The sequence below is a fragment of the Anser cygnoides genome, chromosome 4 (assembly GCF_040182565.1).
Source record: "Anser cygnoides isolate HZ-2024a breed goose chromosome 4, Taihu_goose_T2T_genome, whole genome shotgun sequence".
Lineage (NCBI taxonomy): Eukaryota > Metazoa > Chordata > Aves > Anseriformes > Anatidae > Anser > Anser cygnoides.
The window spans coordinates 75779227-75801742 of NC_089876.1; the positions used below are offsets into that span (position 1 = coordinate 75779227).

The 22516-nt window shown below is 41.2% G+C and overlaps 1 protein-coding gene across 1 annotated transcript; it reads left to right on the top strand.

The window, feature by feature from the left end:
• Window positions 1-2254: 2254 nt before the first annotated feature.
• Window positions 2255-21528, top strand: HADH (hydroxyacyl-CoA dehydrogenase). Its single transcript, XM_066996418.1, has 8 exons — window positions 2255-2478; window positions 6422-6550; window positions 6944-7101; window positions 11943-12069; window positions 15078-15167; window positions 16573-16645; window positions 20137-20253; window positions 21052-21528. Exons 1-8 carry the CDS (start codon window positions 2335-2337, stop codon window positions 21168-21170), a joined length of 957 nt encoding a protein of 318 aa, XP_066852519.1. The 5' UTR covers window positions 2255-2334; the 3' UTR covers window positions 21171-21528.
• Window positions 21529-22516: the final 988 nt, after the last annotated feature.

A 22516-nucleotide genomic window follows, 5' to 3' on the forward strand; every position in this document is an offset into this window, starting at 1 on the left:
TTTGCACTAAAAGCTGACTTCATTGGAGTAATAAACATTTATTTCTTTAGCTTTATGTTTTCCAATGAATAATGTACAGTTGGGATTTTTGACTGGAAATCCTTAAATGCTTAATTTGAAAGCTAAAGTTAACTGCTGATAATATTTATCTTTCTGTTGAAATGCCTCTATAAACACATAATGATGTTAGTGTACAACTAATGACATATAAAATATCTGTCCTTTTAATCACGAGGACATATTTGAAAAGCGCTTTAGTATTTTATTGTTATTTTTTAAAGATTCCAAAGAAGAAATGATTCACGTAATCTACTAGTATCTGGAATTATATATATTTGTGCTTGTCTTGCCTGCTGGATTTAGTTTAAAATGTCAACTTTGAAAATTATCCTCCTACAAATAGCACGTTGAAGGCGTAATTTTTGGTGTTACCTATAATCAAACACCACGTATTGTGACAAGCTCAAAATAGTGATGTGACGGTGCAGCCATGTCGATGTCTGCCTGAATACAAGATGCTGTTGGAAATGAGAATACGGACCTGCCTTTCATTGCTTCCAGATGCACTGAAATTGTTGTAGGATGCCACAAAAGTAACTAAACAATAGCAATGCAATGTTTGTGTTTTCAAAACTGTGTTGCCATCTTTGGTAAACTGTAAGTAAAGTGGCAGCAGATTTGATTTGTATTGTAAATTTATCCTTCCCTTCCCTTTTTTTTAATTGGAGGAGGAAGCATCTAAAATGCCTTATTGAAAAATGTACGTTTATATAAATGGATGGCTATTTCTGAATGATGAAAATGTCTTTATTTCTAAAAATTACTTCAGAATTTGTTTCAGTGAATTTTATTTTTAATAAAGTCATTCCTAAGTAAGTGCTTGACGGCTTTACGTAGTTATTTTAATGAATTCCATTTGTTGGCTAAGCTTGCGATATTTGGTATTTTACATGTTATGTAAAACAGAAAGCTTTTGAGTGAGATGATGTTACAGAAAGTTTCAGATGAGGAATCAAGGAAGTAGTGGGAGCGTAAAACTGGGAAAATATAACACCTGGCATGTTACGAGCAAGTAATTCTCTCTTCGTTCTCTCAATGCAGTTTTACAAACCCTGTTACTCTGAAAGAATAAAAGGAGGAGAGAGGTGTGGAGATGAAGAAGGTAAAAGGGAGGAGGTGCTAAGAGGAGATGCATGGTCCAAGGTGGGAAGGAACAGAAGTGCAGGCAGAGTTGAGGAGTTGAGGTGTAGTTTTGGTGGACCCCCGGTGTAGAGGAGTCAGAGGTGCTGGGGCCTGAGGGGTGCAAGGAGAGGCAGGAGGCCCTTGAATGCAGATGGGGAAGGGATGAGTGGGCCATAAGCGAAGTGCTTGTTGGAGAGAAATGGGTTGGAGCACCTGCCTGGTGTGCTTGGAGAGCTCAGCACGGAGGGTTGACTGCTCTCTGTGGAAGTCCTGGGTTTTAAACCTGGAGTTATGCTGCAGGTAGTTTGGCACAGAGCTGTGTTTTAGGGGGCGGTGTTAATTACCCACTCGGTCATTTGTATATGCAGGGAACGGTGACTTTGAGTCTGCTTGCTTGGGTGAAGCTGTTCCCAGCGGCCTGCTACTGTTCCTGACTAAAGCCAGATGAGGCTTAATGAGAAAATTTTCTGTGCTGCACTTTGTACTCGAAGTGCACAGATACGAAAGTACTTCAGCTCTTTTGAAGAAAACAAGTTGCTTAATGGTTACCTCCATGCTGACTCAAGTGAAATGTGCTACAGTTGCGGTGTTGTCAGCTGGTGCTGACTGGAAGTGCTGGTCGTTCTGGTTTTGGAGGAATTAGATGGAAAATGATGGCAGGCAGTGTCTGATACGATTTACTCGTTAGTATTTGTGAAGGAAGGGATACATTTGGGGGGATTTCTATAGTTCGTGCAGGCTTGAAAACTGAATTTCCATCTAGTTCGGAAGTACACTGATGACACCTTGCACAGCAGGCCTGATTTTGAGGAAAATAACCTGCTGCGATGCGACCAGTTGGAGGGAAGCACGGCGTCCCCCTGCTGTGAAGGACAGACACCTAAGCAGCCTCCACACGAAGCCAGCCCCTCGCTCCCAGGGCGCTCTAAACGCGCCCGGCCGCGCCTTTATCGGGTTGACCTTGGGGACACAGCAGCCCTCAAGCGGCCGAGGAGCAAAACCGACCGAAGGACAGATAGCCCCCGCCGGGCGCCTCTCCCTCAGCCGGCCCCGGCTCCCCGGGGCGGAGCGCGGCGCTCGCCCCGCCCGGCCCGGCCCGGCCCCGCCGCCGAGCGGCCGCAGGCTCCGCGCTGCTCGCTGCCCGCCTCCGCCATGGCTTTCGCCACCCGACGCTTCGTGCGAGCCGCCTCCTCCTCGTCCGCCGCCGCCGCCGCCGCCACGGCGGCCGCCAAGAAGCTGATCGTCAAGCATGTCACCGTCATCGGCGGCGGGCTCATGGGCGCCGGCATCGCCCAGGTGAGCGCGGCCGGGGCGGGAGCCGAGCGGGAGCGGGGGCGGCGCCGCCGCCATGACGGGGAGCGGGTCGGGGGGGGGGGGGCGCCATGTTGGGGAGCAGGGGGGCGCCGTGGCCTCCGCCGTTCCTCGCGGCCCCGCCGTGCGCTGGTTCCCGTGTGCGGGTTTCACCGAGTCCGAGCCTGGTCCGACCCCCCGGGCCTGCCCGAAGAGAGCGAGGGGGAGAGGAGAGAAGGGAAAGGGGTGAATCCCTGCTCGCTGGGGAGGCGCCTCATGCTGCCTGCCCGCTGCTGGCTCGGCCCCGCGGGTTTCCCCTCGGGTGTTCTCTCAGGGCTGGTCACAGAATCACGGAATCGTTAGGGTTGGAAAAGGCCTTCGAGATCAGATGGTCCAACCATCACCTTACTGCCACTGTCACCCACTAAACCCTGTCCCTAAGCACCTCGTCCAGCCTTGAACACTCCCAGGGACGGTGACTCCACCGCCTCCTTGGGCAACCCGTCCCAATGCCTGACTGCTCTTTCTGAGAAGAAATGTCTCCTCATTTCCAACCTGAACCTCCCTGGTGCAACTCGAGGCCATTCCCTCTAGTCCTATCGCTAGTTACTTGTGAGAAGAGGCCGACCCCCAGCTCCCCACACCTTCCTTTCAGGCAGCTGTAGAGAGCAGTAAGGTCTCCCTGAGCCTCCTCATCTCCAGACTAAACAACCCCAGTTCCCTCAGCCGCTCCTCACAGGACTTGTGTCCCAGGCCCTTCACCAGCTTCGTAGCCCTTCTCTGGACACGCAGGGCCTCGAATCACTTGTCTGAATATACTGCGGTTTGCACTCAAATGATTTCATGCTATGCCTATTTCAGCATGTATCGGTGTTAGGAATAGCATCTATTCTTGCACCGGAGGGGCACACAAACAATACCACGTCTGACAGCCTCGTTCCACAAAGCATCCGGACAGGTACGCCTGCAGGAGCTTAGAGCTCTCCCGCTCAGCGTACAGCATACGAGGCACACAGGTGACCTAGGGTGGGCAGCACATGTGCATCTTACCCTCAGGACAAGGATTTGGGGCTGCATGTGAAGGGGCACATCTGATCTGCTGTGTTAGCAGACTTCTGCAATCTTCGGTTTTATTGTTTCAGAGTAGAAACCACTGCTGCGCCGCTGCTGTCCAGTTGCTCAACTTTAAAACTTTTCTCTTGTTAAACCACAGATCTTCAGGTCAGACAGGTAGGCAAGAGGAACCGAGGTTAATGTTCTAAATTATTTAGGATGGTTCTTATGACAGTGTGTGGGCTATTTATAAAACCAGACAGTGTATAATAAATATTTGGAAAATGTAGGGCTAAGAAAGAAGCTTCTTCTATCTTGCCAAGGGAGCGGATCAAGTGACATTATTACCTGTTATTTAAATACCATATAGCAGCTAAAATGAACATTAGGCTGTCAGTCATCTATAGAATTATGGAGAGGTTAATATTTAAATAGCGCTTATTTTCCCAGTGTTTAATCTCTGGCCTTTGGCTTTCAAGTTCATCTTTAACCTGATTGCTTTGTGACTGAACAGTCTTGCCAGTGATTTAAGATTTAGATATTTACTTCATTCACAGACAGAGCTTGTTGTCAAAGGTACCTGGGTACTTTACAAACAGTAACTGGAGCATCCAGCATCTTCCAGGTTGGCACTGCTTTCCCCAAGTGGAAACCAGTAGGGAGTTGGAGTACACAAATAGCAATGCTCCTTTTTATTGACTTAATGGATGACGGATGACCTTCTCAGAAGTGAAGATTTTTCATGTTCTTGGCAAATTTCTAGCAGGAGGCATACAGGGGCTGGTTTTTTTTTTTTTTTTTTTTTTTTGCTAAGGAATAAGGTAGTTGTTTATTAACTTGTCTGGTAACAAACACTTTTCCGCACCTTGACACTAGAATTTGAGATTTCCACTGAAGGAATCTTCAAATAACAACTTTGAAGAAAGCTGTTCGCATGCTCGAGGAGCATGCACAGTATGCAAAGGTTATAATTCTGTAGAGTAAGTTAGATTCTGTTAGATTGCATGTTTTAGGGAGAAGTTTATCAAGAGAAACACGTGTGGTATTTGGCAGTAACAGGAGTTGTAATGTTCTACCACTGTTAAGGACCAAGGATTGTTTTGCTGACCATCTGCCTCTGATTTATCAATCCAGAATTATCCCAAAGCAGAGGCGATTATGACAGATCAAGGTCTCCTCTGCACCCTAGTAGTGAAGATTTTCCTCCTGCTTTGAACACTTAAGAAATCATCTTTCTTCTTTCTCATACTGTCAGGAGAAGCTAACCAGTGTATGGCTGAAAGCCAGGAGATTACAATTTCTCATTCTGCCACATGAACAGCATGTCAGTGTGAGAGAAGCTTTAACTGACTCCCCAGCACTCTTGTGTTTCATATGTAATTTTCATAAAGATACTGGATCGAAGAGTCTGTGCCAGTGTGCGTTTGAATTGCAAGGAGATGATGTGATTTCTTGCCATTTTTCTTCTTTCCTGTAAACATACATGTGTTAAGAATGAACTGGAAGAAGGGAGATCTTAATTTTTCTATGATTCTTTGCCAACTGCTCAGTGATGTTCTGGTATAATTGTAAATGGATAATCACTGATGCATGTCTTATGAACGTGCTTGGTAATGATTTTTTTTCTGAAGAGTAGAGTATCTTGCTTTGCCGTTGCAAATTATAGCAGCAGATGAAGTATTAGAAATGGAAGTCCAATCTTAATTTAAAAATTTCTTATGATACAATTGATTTTATGAAATGGCCGTAATGGAAATAATTAAAAAAAATGGATGAAGAAATGTCCAGCTGCAGGCTGACACCTTGTTAATGCTGCAGTGCTTCTGTCTAAAACCAGTCTGGCGTTTCTTTATTTGATGATTAGTGAGGAAACTCGAATGAGAATAGTGCCACGCTTTTCTTCAGGAGGTCTGTGTTTTTCATTTCAGCTAGCTTTGTTGGAGTAGGTCTTGTGGGCACAGGAGGTTCTTTAAACTCCAGGTGCGAGTTAGATGTAAAGTGAAAGTTTGCAGAAGGTGAGCCCCTAAGGTGTCACTCACAAAAAAAAAAAAAAAATTGGAAACATGTTTCAACGTCTGTTATTTTCTGCAGTTATTATATTACAACTTTGTTCAGGAGTTCTGAAAATGAAGATAGACTGTTGCTAGCTAACAAGAGAATTGTAAATTAATGAATAGCAAAGTAACAGATAATGGAAAGCTGTTTTTTAATAGGCTCTTGCAGCATAAGAAAGTGATGCTGTATGTTTGAATATAACTGTACCAACCACCAAGACAACCCAACAGTGCTGTCTGTAGCTGAGCCAGTTTGTACCGAATATGTAGGAAGGAGAGTTTGCTAGCAGTTTGGGTCTGCACAGAGCCCTGCTGGGGCGAATGCCTCATTTCTGCTCCCAGTTCCACTGTCACCTTCCTGTTGTTCCAGGGACACGCTCGTGGTCAAACAGCAGAGTTGTGTTACGTTACGCCCCAGGAACACAGGGCCAGCCATCCCTTACGGCACCTGTGCACCCTGCCAGCGTTCCACTTTTGGTCTCCACAGCCCTTTTTGCTTAGAAGATCCAAGGCTCACAGCTAAGCCACTTCCTCTTTGCAAGACAGATGTTCTTTCACTTGTCAGAGCTGCAGAATCCAGCTGCCTCCAAGCGCGGTTCTGCAGACAGCTCGGGGGAAAAAGGCATTTCTCTTTCCTTTTCTCTCAAGTTGAGTCCTTTCTCCCTTCTCCACCACCCCAAATATTTGAACGTTTTAATGATTTTTTTTTCCTAGTAAAGTGCATAATTCTTGATTCTAGGTCCTTTAGCTCTCTTTTCCATAATTCTGGTCAATTGTCTGCCCCAACCCACATCAGTCTGCTTGTTTATGATCTCGATGTTGAATCTTATTTTAACTTTCAGATTGCAGCAGCCAGTGGTCACACGGTGGTGTTGGTAGACCAGTCAGATGAAATCCTCAAGAAGTCTACAAAGGGAATTGAAGAGAGTTTGAAGAGAGTGACAAAGAAGAAGTTTGCGGATAAGCCTGAGGTTGGCATCTTTTTATTCGTGCCATTAGGAGAACTTAGGATAATAAAATTCCTGTACTGGAGTTCTGATGTTGTTTTGCAGTTATGTGTTACAGAGCATACTAATATACTGGCTTAAAAAATAGATTTTTTTTCAGTACGATGAAGAGCTTGGATTTTCTTTTCGTGATTCAGGGAGGCTGGAGGATGGATGTCTTCCCTGATTTTTGTTCCTTCGGTCTCTAGATAAAGATTTAAATAGCTTGGTGACTTTTTGAAACAAATGGTAAATGCAAAATGGTGCCAAATAATTAATCCTGAGGTTTGGGGGGCTCAAAAATACGTTACAGCACATATGTGGGTTTTCATGTACAAAGAAATGAAATCATTGTTGCAAATTCTTGTGATGTTTCAGGCTGGTGCAGAATTTATTGAGAAGACCTTAAAGAACCTCACAACAAGCACAGATGCTGTAGCAGTGGTCCACAGCACGGATCTGGTGATAGAAGCCATTGTGGAGAACCAGGAAATTAAAAATGAACTCTTCAAGAGGCTGGATAAATTTGCTCCAGAGTATGTGTATTTCTTCTCTTTCATTTTGAAACTTGCACCTTTACTTTTTTTTTTCCTTGCACCATTAATTCTGCATTTTCTTAGCTGTTTTTCTTAAAAACAGGAGGTTTTCTCCTTAGACTTGCTCCAGACTGTCACGTGGTATGGATACTTGTCCTGCCAGGTACATGTGTTACAAACACATTCAGGTACATTCATCTGTTTTATTTGCTTGTTGCATTGCATTATTTGATGTGCTTCATGGTACGATTAGAGAAGAGGAGGTTTGTCCATCTACTCAACAAGTTCAAAGCCTGCTTTTTCCAAGTCAAATCTAAGTGTAAATGCACAGCTGTAGAATAAGCTTATTCTGGTACAGATCGGGTATGGTTAACATGCATTCCCGTAGTTAAATAGGGAATTGGAATGATGAAATATCTGGTTTTAGTGTGCCTAGCACGAACAAATTTTCAGAAGTTTCAGCTTCTAAGCTGCAAGTCATAGTCAGCTTAAGCGAGATAAACTTGTATATTGCAAGATTTTGGAAATAGATCATTGTCAGTTACTATGTTTGAGGTAGTAGTGTGCGTCTTTTCTTACCACACACTCAGTTACTTACAGTCTGTGGAACTTGCCTTGACCTATATTTGATAACTGTTCGAAGTTACTGTTCAGTTATATCCAAAACTCAAAATGCTGTTAAGCTGAGCATGCAGTCTCAGGAGCCTGATCCTTGTAATGGATGACTCAGAATCACAAGACCTTGACTGCTCACAGATTGAACTTCTAACTAGTACAAGTGAATCTGGGGGTATTGGCTAAGAGGTGTTCCTGATTGTTTAACTAAGAACTAAGCAGGCTGCAGCTTGAATATAATGTCAAGGGAGGAAAGATGTTATCATTAATTGACTTCAGCCTGGGGAGGTTTTCAGGCTGCCTCATATGGTTAGTGTTCAGAATTGATTGGCGTTTCTGAGAACGATAAATGATCGCAAGGAGCCTTGCATTGAGGACAGGGTAGCTTGCTGTTAGCCTTAGTCTCACAGGCAAAGAAAAGTAAGTAGCTGCCTTTGGCAATTACCAGGATACCTCATCGTGGTTAGGTTATCCTAATTCTGTGAAAACAGCCCACCGGTTGCCTGAGTCTGTCTCTGTTTTTAACAGAGAAAGCTAATGAGCAAACTATAGTGTACGAAATGGCAAACCATCTACAGCCAGCGAGCAGGGAAAACTAAACACTTGGAAAAGGCACAAGGAAAAGTAGGGACTTGGAGCCTCATGTAATACTACATGCATTTGGAACACCTGAGGCTGTTTTTTACTAAGACTGAGTGGTTTATACATATAGCTGCCTCAAAACAACAAGTTTTACATTACAGAGCGTTAAAGGTAGGGGTAAGTAAAGGTTCAGGTATGCTCCTTCATGCTGCCTAAAGCGTGACTCTGCAGGGTTGGGAAAAATGACATTAGACCAGGAGCCTTTCTTTTTAAGAGGAGAATTGGAGATGGTGATAAACACACAGATGTATGGGTTGAAGAAGAGGGTAGCGAATGGTGAAGAATACCAGTTGCAGTATGGAAGGTCTAGGTGAAAAGAAAGAAAAGCTCGTGAAATAGTGAAGCTCAGTAGCCGAGCGTTTAAACTACTAGCTATTAGATGCAAATGGTAGTTTGTAACTATGTGGGGAATATCCAGATTTGCCTATCATGTGAGTACTGTGGGGAAAGGCAGAACTGTCTAGTCGGTGGGTTTTTGTGCTTCGAATGAAGCAGGAGGCTTTGCTGCCCCTGTGTGGCTCTGTGATGGGAGGGAAGGCTGTGCCTGTCAGCACAGGTGCCGTGCAGCCTTCACTACATTAGATGTTTCAAAATGCAGTAGAATTACTACCTGAGCTAACTCACTGTTGCATCAGTTCAGCGTGGGTCTTGCAGCTGATACGTAACAAAGGCAAGATTTGTTTAGGGAGAGCTTTGAGTCCTGGGAAAAGTTTTAATTCTGTGGGGCCTTGGGCTTTGGTGGCACTTTGGTCTGTGTGTTACAGGCAGTGAGTATGAAAGACCAGCCTCCTGAGGAGGAAGGGCTTTTACTAATTCAAATCTTCAGACTTACCCTGGTAATAACTTACCCTGATAACTTACCCAGTTAGCTGATAGCTGACTGAAATGTAAGGGGCTGTGTGTTACAGTTGATCAGACAAGATGATTAATCCCGGCTTTGGAACATAAACTGTACTTATGCATATTTCTTCTTTTATGTTGTATCCTGGGTTTCATTTGTTTCCTCAGGTGCAACACTACATGCCCCTCTCACATATTTGTTCTGTGATGACCTCTCCAACGAACATAAACCTGGTGACAGAACAAAGCCAAAGCATTTCATGAAAAAAATAGCCCACAATGAGCTTATTTCCTATTCCTTCTTTTCCATGTAGGAACCATCATTCCTCTGAAAGGGGATCTGTAAATGGGGGGGGATGAGAAAGCTGTTCCTTAGTGAGACAAGTTTTATTTGGTGGTTGGGTGGAGAGCAAATTTCTCTTAAGTTTTCAGAGAAAATGCAGTGAACAAGGAGAGGTTGGCAGCCCCAGAGGGCACTGAGAACTTGGGGTATTCCTCACCTGGGTAACTGAGCAGGTAAAACAGTGACGGCCATTGCTTGGTCTTAGGACATCAGTCTGAACACATCCTGTTTTTTGTTCTTAGCAGTGCTTTGCAAAAGTGCAAAGTATAGTGTATATATAACACACCTCCAGGTGTGTTATACTCATCTCTCTCATATAGTAGTTGTTACTACGTTGTATGGTTGTCATCTTCAGAATGGGTGATAAAGCATTGCTACCCACTTCTGTTTTCCTTTTCCTGTGTTGAATCAGTCCTCGTGCTCCTGTTCTGAAAAAGGTCAGGCTAGGGTTTTTTTTTATAATACCTCTGCATTTTTTATGATCTTAGGGGCATTTAAACAATGCAGCACTTTCCAAGAAGGATGATAATGATGTCAAAAGAATTTTGGAGTGTCTGCTTTCCTAAGAGCTCTTGCCTTCTATTAATCTCTGGCTGGTGGGAATGCCTATCAACATCTCTTGGTTTAGGATCTATCTTTAGAAATGGAAACTCAGCCAGGACCAGGCCAGTGTTTTGGGACAGTTCAGGGTGTTCAGAAGCAGTGTGTTATAAAAGCGCTATAAAAGAGGTTTTCTTCAATGTTCACTGCTTAAAAAGCTGGACTGTAAAAGTCTTACCGAAACGGTATGTTTCTGTTGTGTTTGACTTTGCTTTTATTTCTTCCTGAGTCCCGCTAGATGGCACCAAGTGAAAGCACACTGATGGCTGGAAAATCATCATTAGGGCTTCCCTCCTATCGCTGCTTTTAAAAGCCTTCAGACTGTGCTGTCACCTGAAACATAGATAATGTACTCTATGTCACAGAGGCATGTCAAGTCTATTTTAAACTCAGTTTAAATCAATTGGTTGGTCAGAGCAGAAAGTGTAAATAATATGCCCTTGTACACAACACAAATGTAATGCTTTTTTTTTTTTTTTTTTTACCAAAGCTTTAAATTGTGAGAGTTTATAGGATTTACCTGCAGAAGTGATGCTGAAGTAAAATCTCTTGCTCTAAGACCATTATTCTCTGAGAATTGCTGTTTTACACGTGGGTTCACAAAGCTTTTTTTTTTTAATGAATATTTGAATTATTTCTATACAGTGACAGATTTTCAGGGAAGGTAAGTGTCCTTTGGATTCATTGACCTTGCAAGGTCAAAGCTATGAAGTGTGAAATGCTATTTTTAGTACCCTGTCTAATAACAATGTAAGGCCCACTTTATGGTAGGGGGAAAACAAAAGAACATTTATAAGAAATATAAGCAGGAATTCTCAGGATATTTTGTTTCCTTCTCCTTAACAAGTTTTCAAAACCGAGAAAACAAAAAAAAAAAAAAAAAAGAAATTGGTGCGTTTGTTTGTTTTTTTCCTGTAATGTTTTCTTCTAATGCTTCTATAAGGTGTCCCCATGACTTAGATGTAACTTCTGAGAGCTCTGTTTGGAAGCTCAGTTATATCGTAGTGAAATAAAAGCAAAATACCAATCTAGATTAACATTTGACAAGTCCAGTAGGATAACTTCTTGAAAGGTAGGTAGATACAGTCCAGAATGGAAGGTAGGGTTTCAGTTTGAATTTAGTTTTTCATTTTGTGGTTTGAAGAAAAAGTCATTTAAGTTTTCTGTGTGATGTCAATATGGCAGGGCTGTTGAGGCTCTGAGATGTCTCTGAAAAAAATCATTACAAATTGGAATTAGTAAATGTGTTTTATGTCTCTGACAAGGTCTTCAAACTATGCCTTGAAAATTGTGTGATTTTGTGTAACCTTTGCAGTGTCCCTTCTTCTTTTTCTCATCACCTCTTTGCTCTGGTACAAAGTTTACTTACTATGTCTGCCATTGATCATTATAAAAAAAAATTAAATTTTTTTTTTTGAGCTCCAAAATACATACTTGACATGACACGTGATTGGGTTTCCATAGATGTGTAAAAAAAAATTCCATTTGATTTTCAGGATTGCTGAAGGAATTAGTTGGAATAGATTTGGGGCTGTAACAAAAATGTTCTGCTTAGAGAATCTTTCTTCTTTGACCTGATACAGTATTCAGCATGCATTCTCGGGAGTCAGAAACTCACACAGCTCTTCCTCTGGTTATTCCATCATTGCTTTATTTATACCTCAGCAAAAGGAAGGTGATGATCTGCAGGGATATTTCTAAGAGTTCTGTGGATGGCTAGCCAGTGGATGTCTATTTCTGCGTGGTGCACCAATCTCCTACTGTCAGAAAGATAGTACAGTCCATATGTTTCTTTTTCCAGGCATACAATATTTGCAAGCAACACCTCGTCCTTGCAGATCACACAGTTGGCTAACTCCACCACCAGGCAGGACCGATTCGGTGGCCTCCATTTCTTCAATCCCGTGCCTATGATGAAGCTCGTGGAGGTAAGAGTCTTACAACACCTTAATAATAACCACTTAGTAATAACAGCAGTGCGGTTGTTATCATCGAGAATTCAGTCTGATGAAAGGGTTGGTCTGAGTTTGCAGCTCCTCTGATGCAGAACGAGCTACCTCTGGTGATGAGGGGGTGGTGCAGGCTGTCGAGGGGCAGGTTGACCACAGAGGTAACTCCTGCCTCCAGGCTCCAAAGTTCTCTGGTGAGCTGCCAGCAGACGTGCCCTTTATAGTGATTGTTTCAGTCCCGCAGGCTAGCTGATTAATACGAACTATTGGCAGCCTAAACAAAATCATCCAATGACTGACAGAGGAATTTGATTATTAACAGTGTGGGCTTGATAGGAAGCGATGTGCAGATGGACTCGTACTGCCTTGTGACTTTTGAGACACAAAGTCAGTCATGTTTATTCAGTCTTCCAGATGATTTGTCTGGAAGGGTTGAAGTTACGTGTCTTAACGTTAACATTAGAGGTCCTTAAAGGTTGGGAAATATGTAAAGAGTAGCCTTTACTAAGGCTTCAGAAGTTTTTCTAAGTACACTCTCCTTGGCTACATCTTGTACCTTCTAATAATATTGAAATACAGAGCAGAATAAGAAATAATCTGATATAAGGGTCTGAGTCTCCAAACTAAAGACATCATTGCAGTACAACTGCCAGGGCTTTCTTCCTCTGCCCGTTCTCCTCCCACTCCCCCCCAAAAAAAGGAAAAAAGAAAAAGGGCACCTTAAGATGGCTGTGCAATAGAACGGGAGATGAGCTAAACTACAAAAGAATGTGCATGTCTGGAGAGCGTGTGATTGTTACACCTAATCTCGATCGGCTAGAACTTACAAGATCTTAAGTGAAAAGGAACGTTGCATTTTGGCCAGCCTGCCACAAAATTTCATGTACTTCATGCACTTAAATGCTGTAAATCTTTTTCCTCTGTCCCATAAGTGATTAATTCTAGTATTGCTTTGGTGACAAATACTTTGAATAAGTTGTGCCATACTTTGGAACTCCTGAATTTCGCTTGATTGGACAGTTTCGCTTGTTTCACGTTAAAATACATACCATTCACTTCCTTGCTCTGTGTCTTTGACTGTATCCCCCCCAAAAAAAATTTGAGCCTTTTAGCTGAAATGGACAAATGTGATTCAGAGTACAGTCATCTGACAAGGACTCAAACACTCGCAAATTCCCTTTCCCTAACTTCTGTACTCACGTGAAATGTTTTAGTTTAATATCACATCCTATGTATTGTGATTAAATGGTCTGGGGAAATGTAAGGAGGAAAGGGAGAAATTTTATAGGTGGTGTCAGAGATAACAGAAATCTTAGCATAGTTCCTTAAGCTGACACAGGCTTTATTGGTTTCTGTACTAAGAACTACTTGTCTCCAGTAATTCATTTGTGAGGTTGAAATGTTCTGTGCCTAAAAGAAATGATAGACTTTAGATATCTGAACTAAACTTCTATGAGGTTTGAAAAATACTGAAGATATCTATCAGTATTTGTAAAAAAGACAAAACAGAGCAACCCCTTTATGACTGCTCTGGTCAACATTGTAATTGGTGTTTTTTTCACCTGACTTATGAATGTCCTTGCCCAAAGTCACTCCACTTGATGAGCAGTATTTGAAGGTCTTTAGAACACAAAAGCTGGGCTTATTATTAATTAATAAATAAATACACTTTTTAAGGGTTTGCTTTCGTTTCAGATCTACTGCTCTAAATCAGGACTGGCATTGAAGAACACTGTATAGCATCCTCTATGTAAAACAGTTGTTTAAGTTTGAAATAATGGGGTGAAAAATCAAGGGAACTGCCCTAACTGTAAAAGATATTACTGAAATTGCCGGTCATCTGTCATGGAAGCTGTCCTCCATACCTGTCACAACTCTTCAGTAACTTCGAATCTTATCTGCGATTTCCATAGACTGTTGATCTCGTGCTCAGAAGAGCATAGCTATGAGGGGACTTGTTCTCTAATAATTCAAAAGACCGGTGATAGTGTTTAAAAATTCTCAAATGTGTACTAAAAACTCATTCCTGAAACTGTCACAGTCTTACATAAATATCTTGGATATTTTTATCTAATAACGAAGTTAAAAAACCACTCTTCTTTCTGCCGAAAAACAAGCCTTCTCCTCAGTCCTAACTGTGTTTTTTTTTTTTGTGTTGGCCTTATCATCAATTATTAGGATGTCTGGGGCATGGAAATCTGAGTGACTTAAAATTGTATGAATAAAGAGGTCAGCTTTAACTGCTTACACGTAGCAGCTTTCAGTTACCACACATGAAGGCCAGTTTCAACACAAATACCGCAACCAGTTCAGCTTCTGCAAGTCATTCTGTGTATGGTGGGGGGTAGGTCGCTAATAAAGAACAAATATAGTGTAATAAATAACATACTGCATCCCAACTCCAGTGAAGTCTAGAAAATACTACATGTGACAAAAGAAAAAGACTCATTTGTGAAGAAAATCAACGTGGGAATATACCAAAAAGCTAAGAGGCTGTTGCATATCTGAAAGCTTTTAAATTTTCTTTAGAATTATGTATCTGTCTCATGTTTACATTGGGCACAGAATAGATGTTTCATCCCTTATATCAGGTTTAATATGGTTTATTAATTTTATAATATGGTTTTCTAGAGTAGTGCCAACGTGTTTCCCAAGACAGCAGAAACTATGTGGCTTTTAAAGCTGGTCTGTTACACTATTATCTCTACATAGGATTCTAAAAAGATAGTCCTTTTTACCTATCACAATGGCTAAGTGGGAAGGTATCTCAAGGAAACATAACGAGAACACGTAAAACGCTATACTTATCTTTAAAATAGATTTCTGTGTTTGTTATATATATATCTACTCTTTGGTTTTTTATTTTTTTTTCACAACAAATGTCGTACGAATTTCTGTAAGTGTTCTGAAATTTGGTTTAATCATCACTGTGTTGGGAAATTCTGCTCAGAAATGTGCTTATCTCTCCCTTCCTTCCTGTTTTCCAGGTCATCAAGACTCCAATGACTAGCCAAAAGACTTTTGAGTCACTTATGGATTTCAGTAAAGCGGTAGGAAAAAGTCCTGTCAGTTGTAAGGTGAGTACAGTTTGGATTGTACAGTGTCCAGAAAACTTGTTTTCCTTGAAAACTTAATTTTAAGAAAGTGGTTTTGAGGAGATTATAAGAGCATTTCAGGAATTTCCAGACAATTTTTTTTGCAGATTCACTTCCATATTAAAAACATTTTGACAAAGAAAATGCCCACATTTACCACAAATTCCTCTAAGTATAGGGACTCTAGACATCTGAAAAGCAGCAAAACTTACAAGTGTCAGAGCATACCCCTCTATTTTTCCTTTTCCAGTCCTGTGCTGGAAAGCTTACACAGGAGCTTGTCTTTAGCTATGTTAGAGGCAAGACTGCTGCCTCTTGTACCGTGAAGCTGTTGGATGCATCCTCCATGGTGTGTGCTCATCACAAGATTCTCTTAAGACGGCAGTAACTACACCCATATTAATCTTCATTGCTTTGCAGTTTTGTTTTTTTTCCAGAGGAACGCCCCGTGTCCTAAGCACCCTTTTTCCAAATTCATTAAGCTGTGGTCTGGGAAGCTTTGTACAAGCTATTGCCTAAAGTTTCACAACCCCCAGGAGACATTTGGTCATAAAAAGAAGGGCCTGCGATCTGGTGGTTACCAGTAATTCAGCATCTGAATGCTGCACTCAGATTTTGGCTGTGCTGCTACATTGCTGTGTGGCCTTAGGTGACTTCTTTTTCCTGTTTCTGTCACAGTTTTCCAGGGTGGAACGTGGCAAATATACGATTAAATATTGTTTAGAAATCAGCTTGGATAGAGGGTAATGCAGAAATAATGGTCAGGCTCCATGTTTGAATTTTTTTTTCCTGTTCCTGTTTGCAGAAGAAATTGCAATTGTTTGCTTGAAATTCGCTGGTTTAAATACTGAGATGAAATGGAACGGATCAATAAAGATCTGAAACAGTTGTAGCAATATTTGAAATAATACTTTATTTGCAAAGCTGTTTCTCTTTTCTTTGTATTTTTGATTAAAGCTTGCTTTAGCAGTGAGCAGTGGGGGAGAGGTAGAATGTTGAGCCAGGAATTCCAGTAGTGAACAACACACACACGGAAAAACTCTTCATATCCTTCAGGAAATTGTGTCAGCAGAATTTTGCTAAAGAAAAGGCGTTTTCCAATGGACCACATTCCATCGTTTTAAGATTAATGAGTTGGACTTGTAGTAGTCTTAATTGCTCTCAGTCATGATGAATGTTTATGTGCCATGCCTGGTTTGTGAAACTCATCTTTTGTGTTTGAATAGCAAGCAGATAAATCAGATGAAAAATACAGTTCAGAGCACACCAGAAGTTGATGATTGAATAAGTGTCTTCATCCACTTGTTTAATTTATGTATCATCTGAGTGTAGTAGTTGTAAATGTTTATTTAGAATCCCTTTTTGTTTCTTTTGTTAATTTTCATAGGATACTCCTGGGTTTATTGTAAACCGTCTCTTGGTGCCGTATATGATGGAAGCTGTTCGACTTTTTGAGAGAGGTACTTGCTGGGTTATTGACTTCAGGGGATGCCGACATACTGTGCTGCTAAGTGTTATGTCCATTCAGAAAGGTGTTGTGATTCCCTTAAAACTCTCACGCCTTAAAGGCTGGAAGTGGGTAGTGCACATCAGGCATGAACCAGTCTGTGTAGCTGGAAAGAGCTTGTCTTCCCTTTGAAATGCCAGGGTGTGCAGAGTCGGAAGTTACTGATTACCTGTGTGGGAAATTCCTGCTGGTGGAAAATGTTTCTGGTTTGGAAAGGTGAGTGTAGTACCGTTGTAAAAATAGCCTCTGCCAGCTGATCAGGAACCCTCTTCTCTGCAGCCCAAGAGTGTTATGAAAATGCCTGAAAATCACGTCATGGGGGACCATTAGGAAAGTTCTCCTGAGGTTCCATACGCTGGGCTTGTGAAATAAAACACCAATTTTCAGGCAGAATAAGCTACAGTACTCAGTATCATATTACAGTACTGGCATACAAGTGATTTGGGCTCAGCCTTTGCTCTGTAAAACCTCCTGCTCCTCTTCCAAGTCCTTTTTAAAACATACCTTCCTTAGGACCTTCCATCTTAGTTTTGGTCTTTTTGATGTTGATGCTGAGGGCAGGTGGAAGTAATCGGGAGTTCCTAAAGAACCATACAACTTTGAAAGCATTGATAATTGTTTTGAAAAGGAAACAAGCCAATAACCTGAGTGGTTAAAGAGGAAATTTTGAGTATAATCACTTTTATTTCAAGTGTTCTGCTTGTAGCTGCATGCAACTTAAGAATGTCATTTGAAACATTTTGTTTTTGAAAGCACCACTTTTTACAGATGAAAGCATCGCATTATCAGGATTCCACCAAGTATGCTTTAAATATTAAAAATCTGTTTTATAGCACTTGGAAGGGATGGTTTGATCTCCAGAAACAAATATAAACCAACACTGCATGTTTATCTATCAACAGATGTACCTAATTACATCTCAAACAGAGAAAAGAGCAGATTAGAGTGACTTGAAAAACAAAGGTTTGAATGCAAAGGGACATTATTCTTTTAGAAAAAGTCACAGTTTTAAATAGTGTATGGGTGTTGTAATGTGTGTAAAAGGGGTGTCTTTGGTGAGTGACGTCTGTCATTATATATTTTTCAGGAGATGAGAGAACTTTTAATTAAATGTAGAAGAAAACAGTCACTGAGATTGTATGTTAAAATTGAGGGCTCCCTGCCTAGGCAAAACAGTATTTTGATTTCATCTTTATTCTGTTTGTATTTTGTTCAGCAGTATGATATTTCCAAACTTCTTAAAGTCTATTTATGAATTTTTAACTCTGAAGACATTGATGTAAAAACCTGATCTATGTTTTGAAAAGACTGATGGTTGTCTTCTGATTCATACTTTTTATTGAATCATGTTAAATTTTTATCACATCTTTTGCATTAATTCTTAGAGTAGACACTCGAACCAGATTGTCAGCCACACTAGTAAGGAATTTGGGTCTCTTCCCTGGCAACCACAAGCACTGAAATACCATTTTATTGGTCAGTCCTCCAGTCTTTACTTACGCAAAGTCTCTGTGGGTTAAGTGGGTAAGGACTTCCATACTTTTACATAGCCAAAATACCTGTAGTATATCAACAGTAATTTAAACAGAGGCACGTTGGAAATATTAGCGTATGATGGTCTGTATTGCCCGTTCTATGCTGTCAGGTAGCAAAGTGCCAATTCTGACAAAATGGATTGAGTCTGTCGATAGGAAAAGTAAGTACGCCTGCAACAGCTTTGAATGAGTTGAAGGCTTATGTTTATTTGAATGTGGGGAACTTATCTTGGAATTAAGTAAGTCTAATTTTCCCAGTTGCTCAAAAATAAAAGAAGTTTTTAAAAAACTAAAAAAGGAAAAAAAAAAAAAAGAGTTGTTAGCTTTAAAGAACAAAAGAGGTACGTGACACGAGCCAGCAGTGTGCACTTGCAGCCCAGAAGGCCGGCTGTGGATGCCCCATCCCTGGAGGTGTTCAAGACCAGGCTGAATGGGGCCCTGGGCAACCTGGTCTGCTGGGAGGTGTTCTTGCCTATGGCTGGGACTGGACCAAGTAAGGGACTTCTTTGAGGTCCCTTCTGACCCAAGCCATTCCGTAATATAAGAAAATTATTACCTGTGGATGTGGCAGTAAGGGACATCATTTAGTGATGGGACTTGGTAGGTGAGTTTGATGGTTGGACTTGATGATCTCTTGAGGGTCTTCTCCAACCTAAATGATTCTATTATTTCATACAAGACTATTATTCAAGTTGTTGCCTTTACGGGAAATTGCTGAGAAATCATTTCTAAGATTGTCTTATTTTGGGTGCATAATTTGCATTGGCTTTGATCCTCTAAGATTCTGGATAGCCTGAATTGAGCATGGAGCATGCTTAAAAAAAACACAACAGGTACTTGTTAACTTCATCTTTTCTTTTTTAATAAGATCTGCAAAGAAGTACACTGCCTTTATCAAAATATGTGGTAAAAATAAGCAGTGCATCTGTTTTCATGACAGTATAAAATAGACATTCACAGCGAAAGAACAAGGTGAAGATTAGCTGTGACAATTGCAATGCTGGATTCCTATTTTTATAGGAACAGACTGAACTAGAAGTTACAAATCATTATGATTTTCTTTAATAATCTTGGAAATCAATAATTTTACTATACCTGCACAGTCTCTTCAGGTCAGTCCTCTCTGCCATCTCTGATAGCTGATGGCTATCCTCTGGTGAAAGTTGTTGAAATTACGCATGTGAATCGGCTGCTACCACTCCCCCCATTCCTGCCTTGTCCATCTGCTGGCTATCGCTGGCTCCTGTAGCAGGAGAAACAGGTGGGAATTTGCAGGTGCAAAAGGCTGGCATCTCAACAGAAAACTGCGTTTGCTAAAGCATGAACTGATACAGCACGATGGAGTATGCTGCCTGTCAGCTTACTTGGCTGTATCCCTGACCTCAGGAGCTGCTGTCAAAAGTAGTTGTTGTGTCCAGTATTAGACCTTGCCTTCTGACTGCATTGGAGTAAGGGCAGCTCTGTCCTGTGCCTGATCCCAAAGGTGTTGCTGATACCACAAAATTGAAATTGAGCCCTCTCCTTACTTACAACATTCAGCTGCCTCTAAAAGAAGCTCTTGATTCTTCATGACTGATTCTTCCTCTAGTCTTTCTGTTAGGTTGAGCATAGTAGCTGTGGTTTCATCAAAAACATGGTAATCTGTATTGAAATGCAAGAGGAAGATGAGAAAATGGAAAGCAGGCCTGTAGGTTTTTTTTTTTTTTTTTCGTGTGTGTGAGGGATTCAACTTTATATTCCAGCATCTATTTTTGTGTATGCTGACTCCAGGTTTTGTGGTTCTGAAACGTGCAGAGATTTTTGTGAAGAGCTGCACCAGTGTGAAATAACACCCTGTTAATTATTTATAAGTGGTGCCAAGCAGAAGCAGAATCTTCTCTGTTCATCAAACTGTCAATCTTTTCTCTAGGAGATGCATCAAAGGAAGATATTGATGTTGCTATGAAGCTCGGGGCTGGCTATCCCATGGGTCCATTTGAACTCCTGGACTATGTTGGGTTGGATACCAGTAAATACATTATAGATGGTACTGCATGCTTATTTTCTTTTTCTTTTTTGCCCTTTTTAGATAAATTGTAGATGAATGTTGTAAGGAAAATCTGACTCCTAATTAGCTTAAACTGCATGTTTATGGCCCAGGCCTTTTAACTGTAGAGGAGAAAGGAATGAGAACGCAGCTCAGCGTACTATCTGAGCGCAGCAATTGTACTGTATGCTTGCATTCCGTCTTATTGATGGGGACTTAACCGTGGTTGTTGTGCTTATTATTGATGGGGACCTAACAGTGGTTGTTGTGCTTACTACATCAAGTTCCCGTGGAAAATATTAATAACGTCAATGGGACTTTGTATAATTAAAAAAGAGTCTGTGGGAAGAGTAATGGAGGTAAGATATTCTTATAAAAAGCAACAAAAGTTGAGACTCCCAACTGTTTTTTTGCCTGACGTGTTTCCATCCTCAGTTAATAGGGAACCAATAAATAGTTTAAAAGATGCAGGTGTCCCATCTCCCTTTCACTTCAGTCAGTTAGTGGGTAAATGTCAGTATGATAGCAAAAGGAGATGCGATTGGTGACAGCTTGTTGATGGTTGCTGTCTTGTTTTGAATGAGCAGCGTAAATTCTCTAGGCAGTATATCGCTTTCAAAACAAGATCTTCAGTGAAGTCACTTCTGCTTTTAGCCAGCGCTGTTGGGTAGTGCTACTTTGTTCTAGCTGACCGTGTCTTTCACAGGTAGAAGTGAAACTTGGAAGTTCTTTCTACTTGAATTTCTTCACATATAAACAGGAATATTTTTCGTTCATCCACTTCTTTTCTCCCACCAGGATGGCACGCGCTAGAGCCCAACAATCCTCTTTTTGCACCCAGCCCACTTGTGGATAAACTGGTGGAAGAGAAGAAGCTGGGTAAGAAGACTGGAGAAGGATTTTACAAATACAAATGAACTCCAAATCTCGAGAGGTGTTAAACTATCTTTGTATTCAGCATTGCCAAACTACAGGTGAATTCTGTTTAAACCTTCCCAAGGATGGCGCAAGCTGCGTTTAGAACATAACCCACCTCTGAAGAGTGATTGCACTAGTTAACTATTTCTCTGCTGAAAGCTTGATTTGGTAGATTATTTTTTCTAGTAATTCTGAAAAGCTTTATATGTACAGTGCCTTCATGCAGACATTGATTTTTCAGGTGCAAGACAGAATGACAAGTGAATTTATGTATTCAAAGACATTATATTAACGGGAAAAATCCAAAAAATAACCACACTTTCTTAAAAATAAAATTTTCAACAATTCTTTATTGAACACTGTGGCTTGCAGTTGATGTACTTGGTTGTAGCCCGCTGGGTGGCAGTCTCTTTTCACTCTGGCAATGTGGTGGTGGAAAGGCAGCAAGTCATTTTGTTAGGATTTTCCTTAAGTGCAGTGCTAATCTGTACGTATAAACAGTACCTTGAACAGTCTTTTTGAATGTCGTATCATTTAAAATAAAAATAATAATCCTGCGGTGGCAGGCTGTCACTTGCACAAAATGGTCCCAATGCCAGCGTTTAAAAGCAGAACTCATGATTCGTGTTGGGATTTTCTGGCATTTACAATTACTGGTCAAGGGCCTCCTTTTGCTAGATGCTGTAGAAACGTACTGAAGAGGTGGTTCCTATTCTGAAGAGCTTAGTAAATAGATTTATTTTGTTTTGTTTAGGCTAGGAAGCTTGTGAAAGCTTCCGTATGCTTTCTAGAGTCCTATAAATTGGCTTTACTTACTGGCACTTTATTTTAAGTGTCATTTTTCGTGCACTACACTACTACTGTAGTTGAGTACTTTGGAGGATTGAAATTGGAGTCTGTGCTGTGTAAACAGATAGGTGTGGCAGGCACCTTCTGTTTTGCAACTTTTTCCTTGGGGCTTAGCAAAGCCTGGATTTGTTCTTGGTAGGGGTGCTGGGAAGTGTGCCTTTTCTCCAAATACTGCGGAGCCAGGTGGGCACGAAGGTTGGAGTTCCAGTTCAACTGCGTGGTAGTGGCCTTTTACTTCGTGTCTTTTGGACCTGTGAACTGAGTGCATATATGTATTTTTTTAATTAAAGAAATGATGAGTAATCAAGTCAACTCTCAGTTGACTCTAAGTTATGAGCAATAAGTCAACTCTCAGTTGACTCTTCCTCCCTCCCCCAACATCCAATTCTGATTGCATATAGGGAAAAAGAGGCTGACAGATGTTAACTTCATGGCATGCGAGCACACAAGAATTTTCTGAAAAGAGAATAAAATTTGTTGTTTTATTGGATCCTGG

Coding starts and splice junctions, on each gene's coding strand:
- HADH (XM_066996418.1), top strand. CDS start 2,335: ATGGCTTTCGCCACCCGACGCTTCGTGCGAGCCGCCTCCTCCTCGTCC. Junction 2,479..6,421: donor TGGGCGCCGGCATCGCCCAG/GTGAGCGCGGCC, acceptor TTTAACTTTCAG/ATTGCAGCAGCCAGTGGTCA. Junction 16,646..20,136: donor TGTTCGACTTTTTGAGAGAG/GTACTTGCTGGG, acceptor TCTTTTCTCTAG/GAGATGCATCAAAGGAAGAT.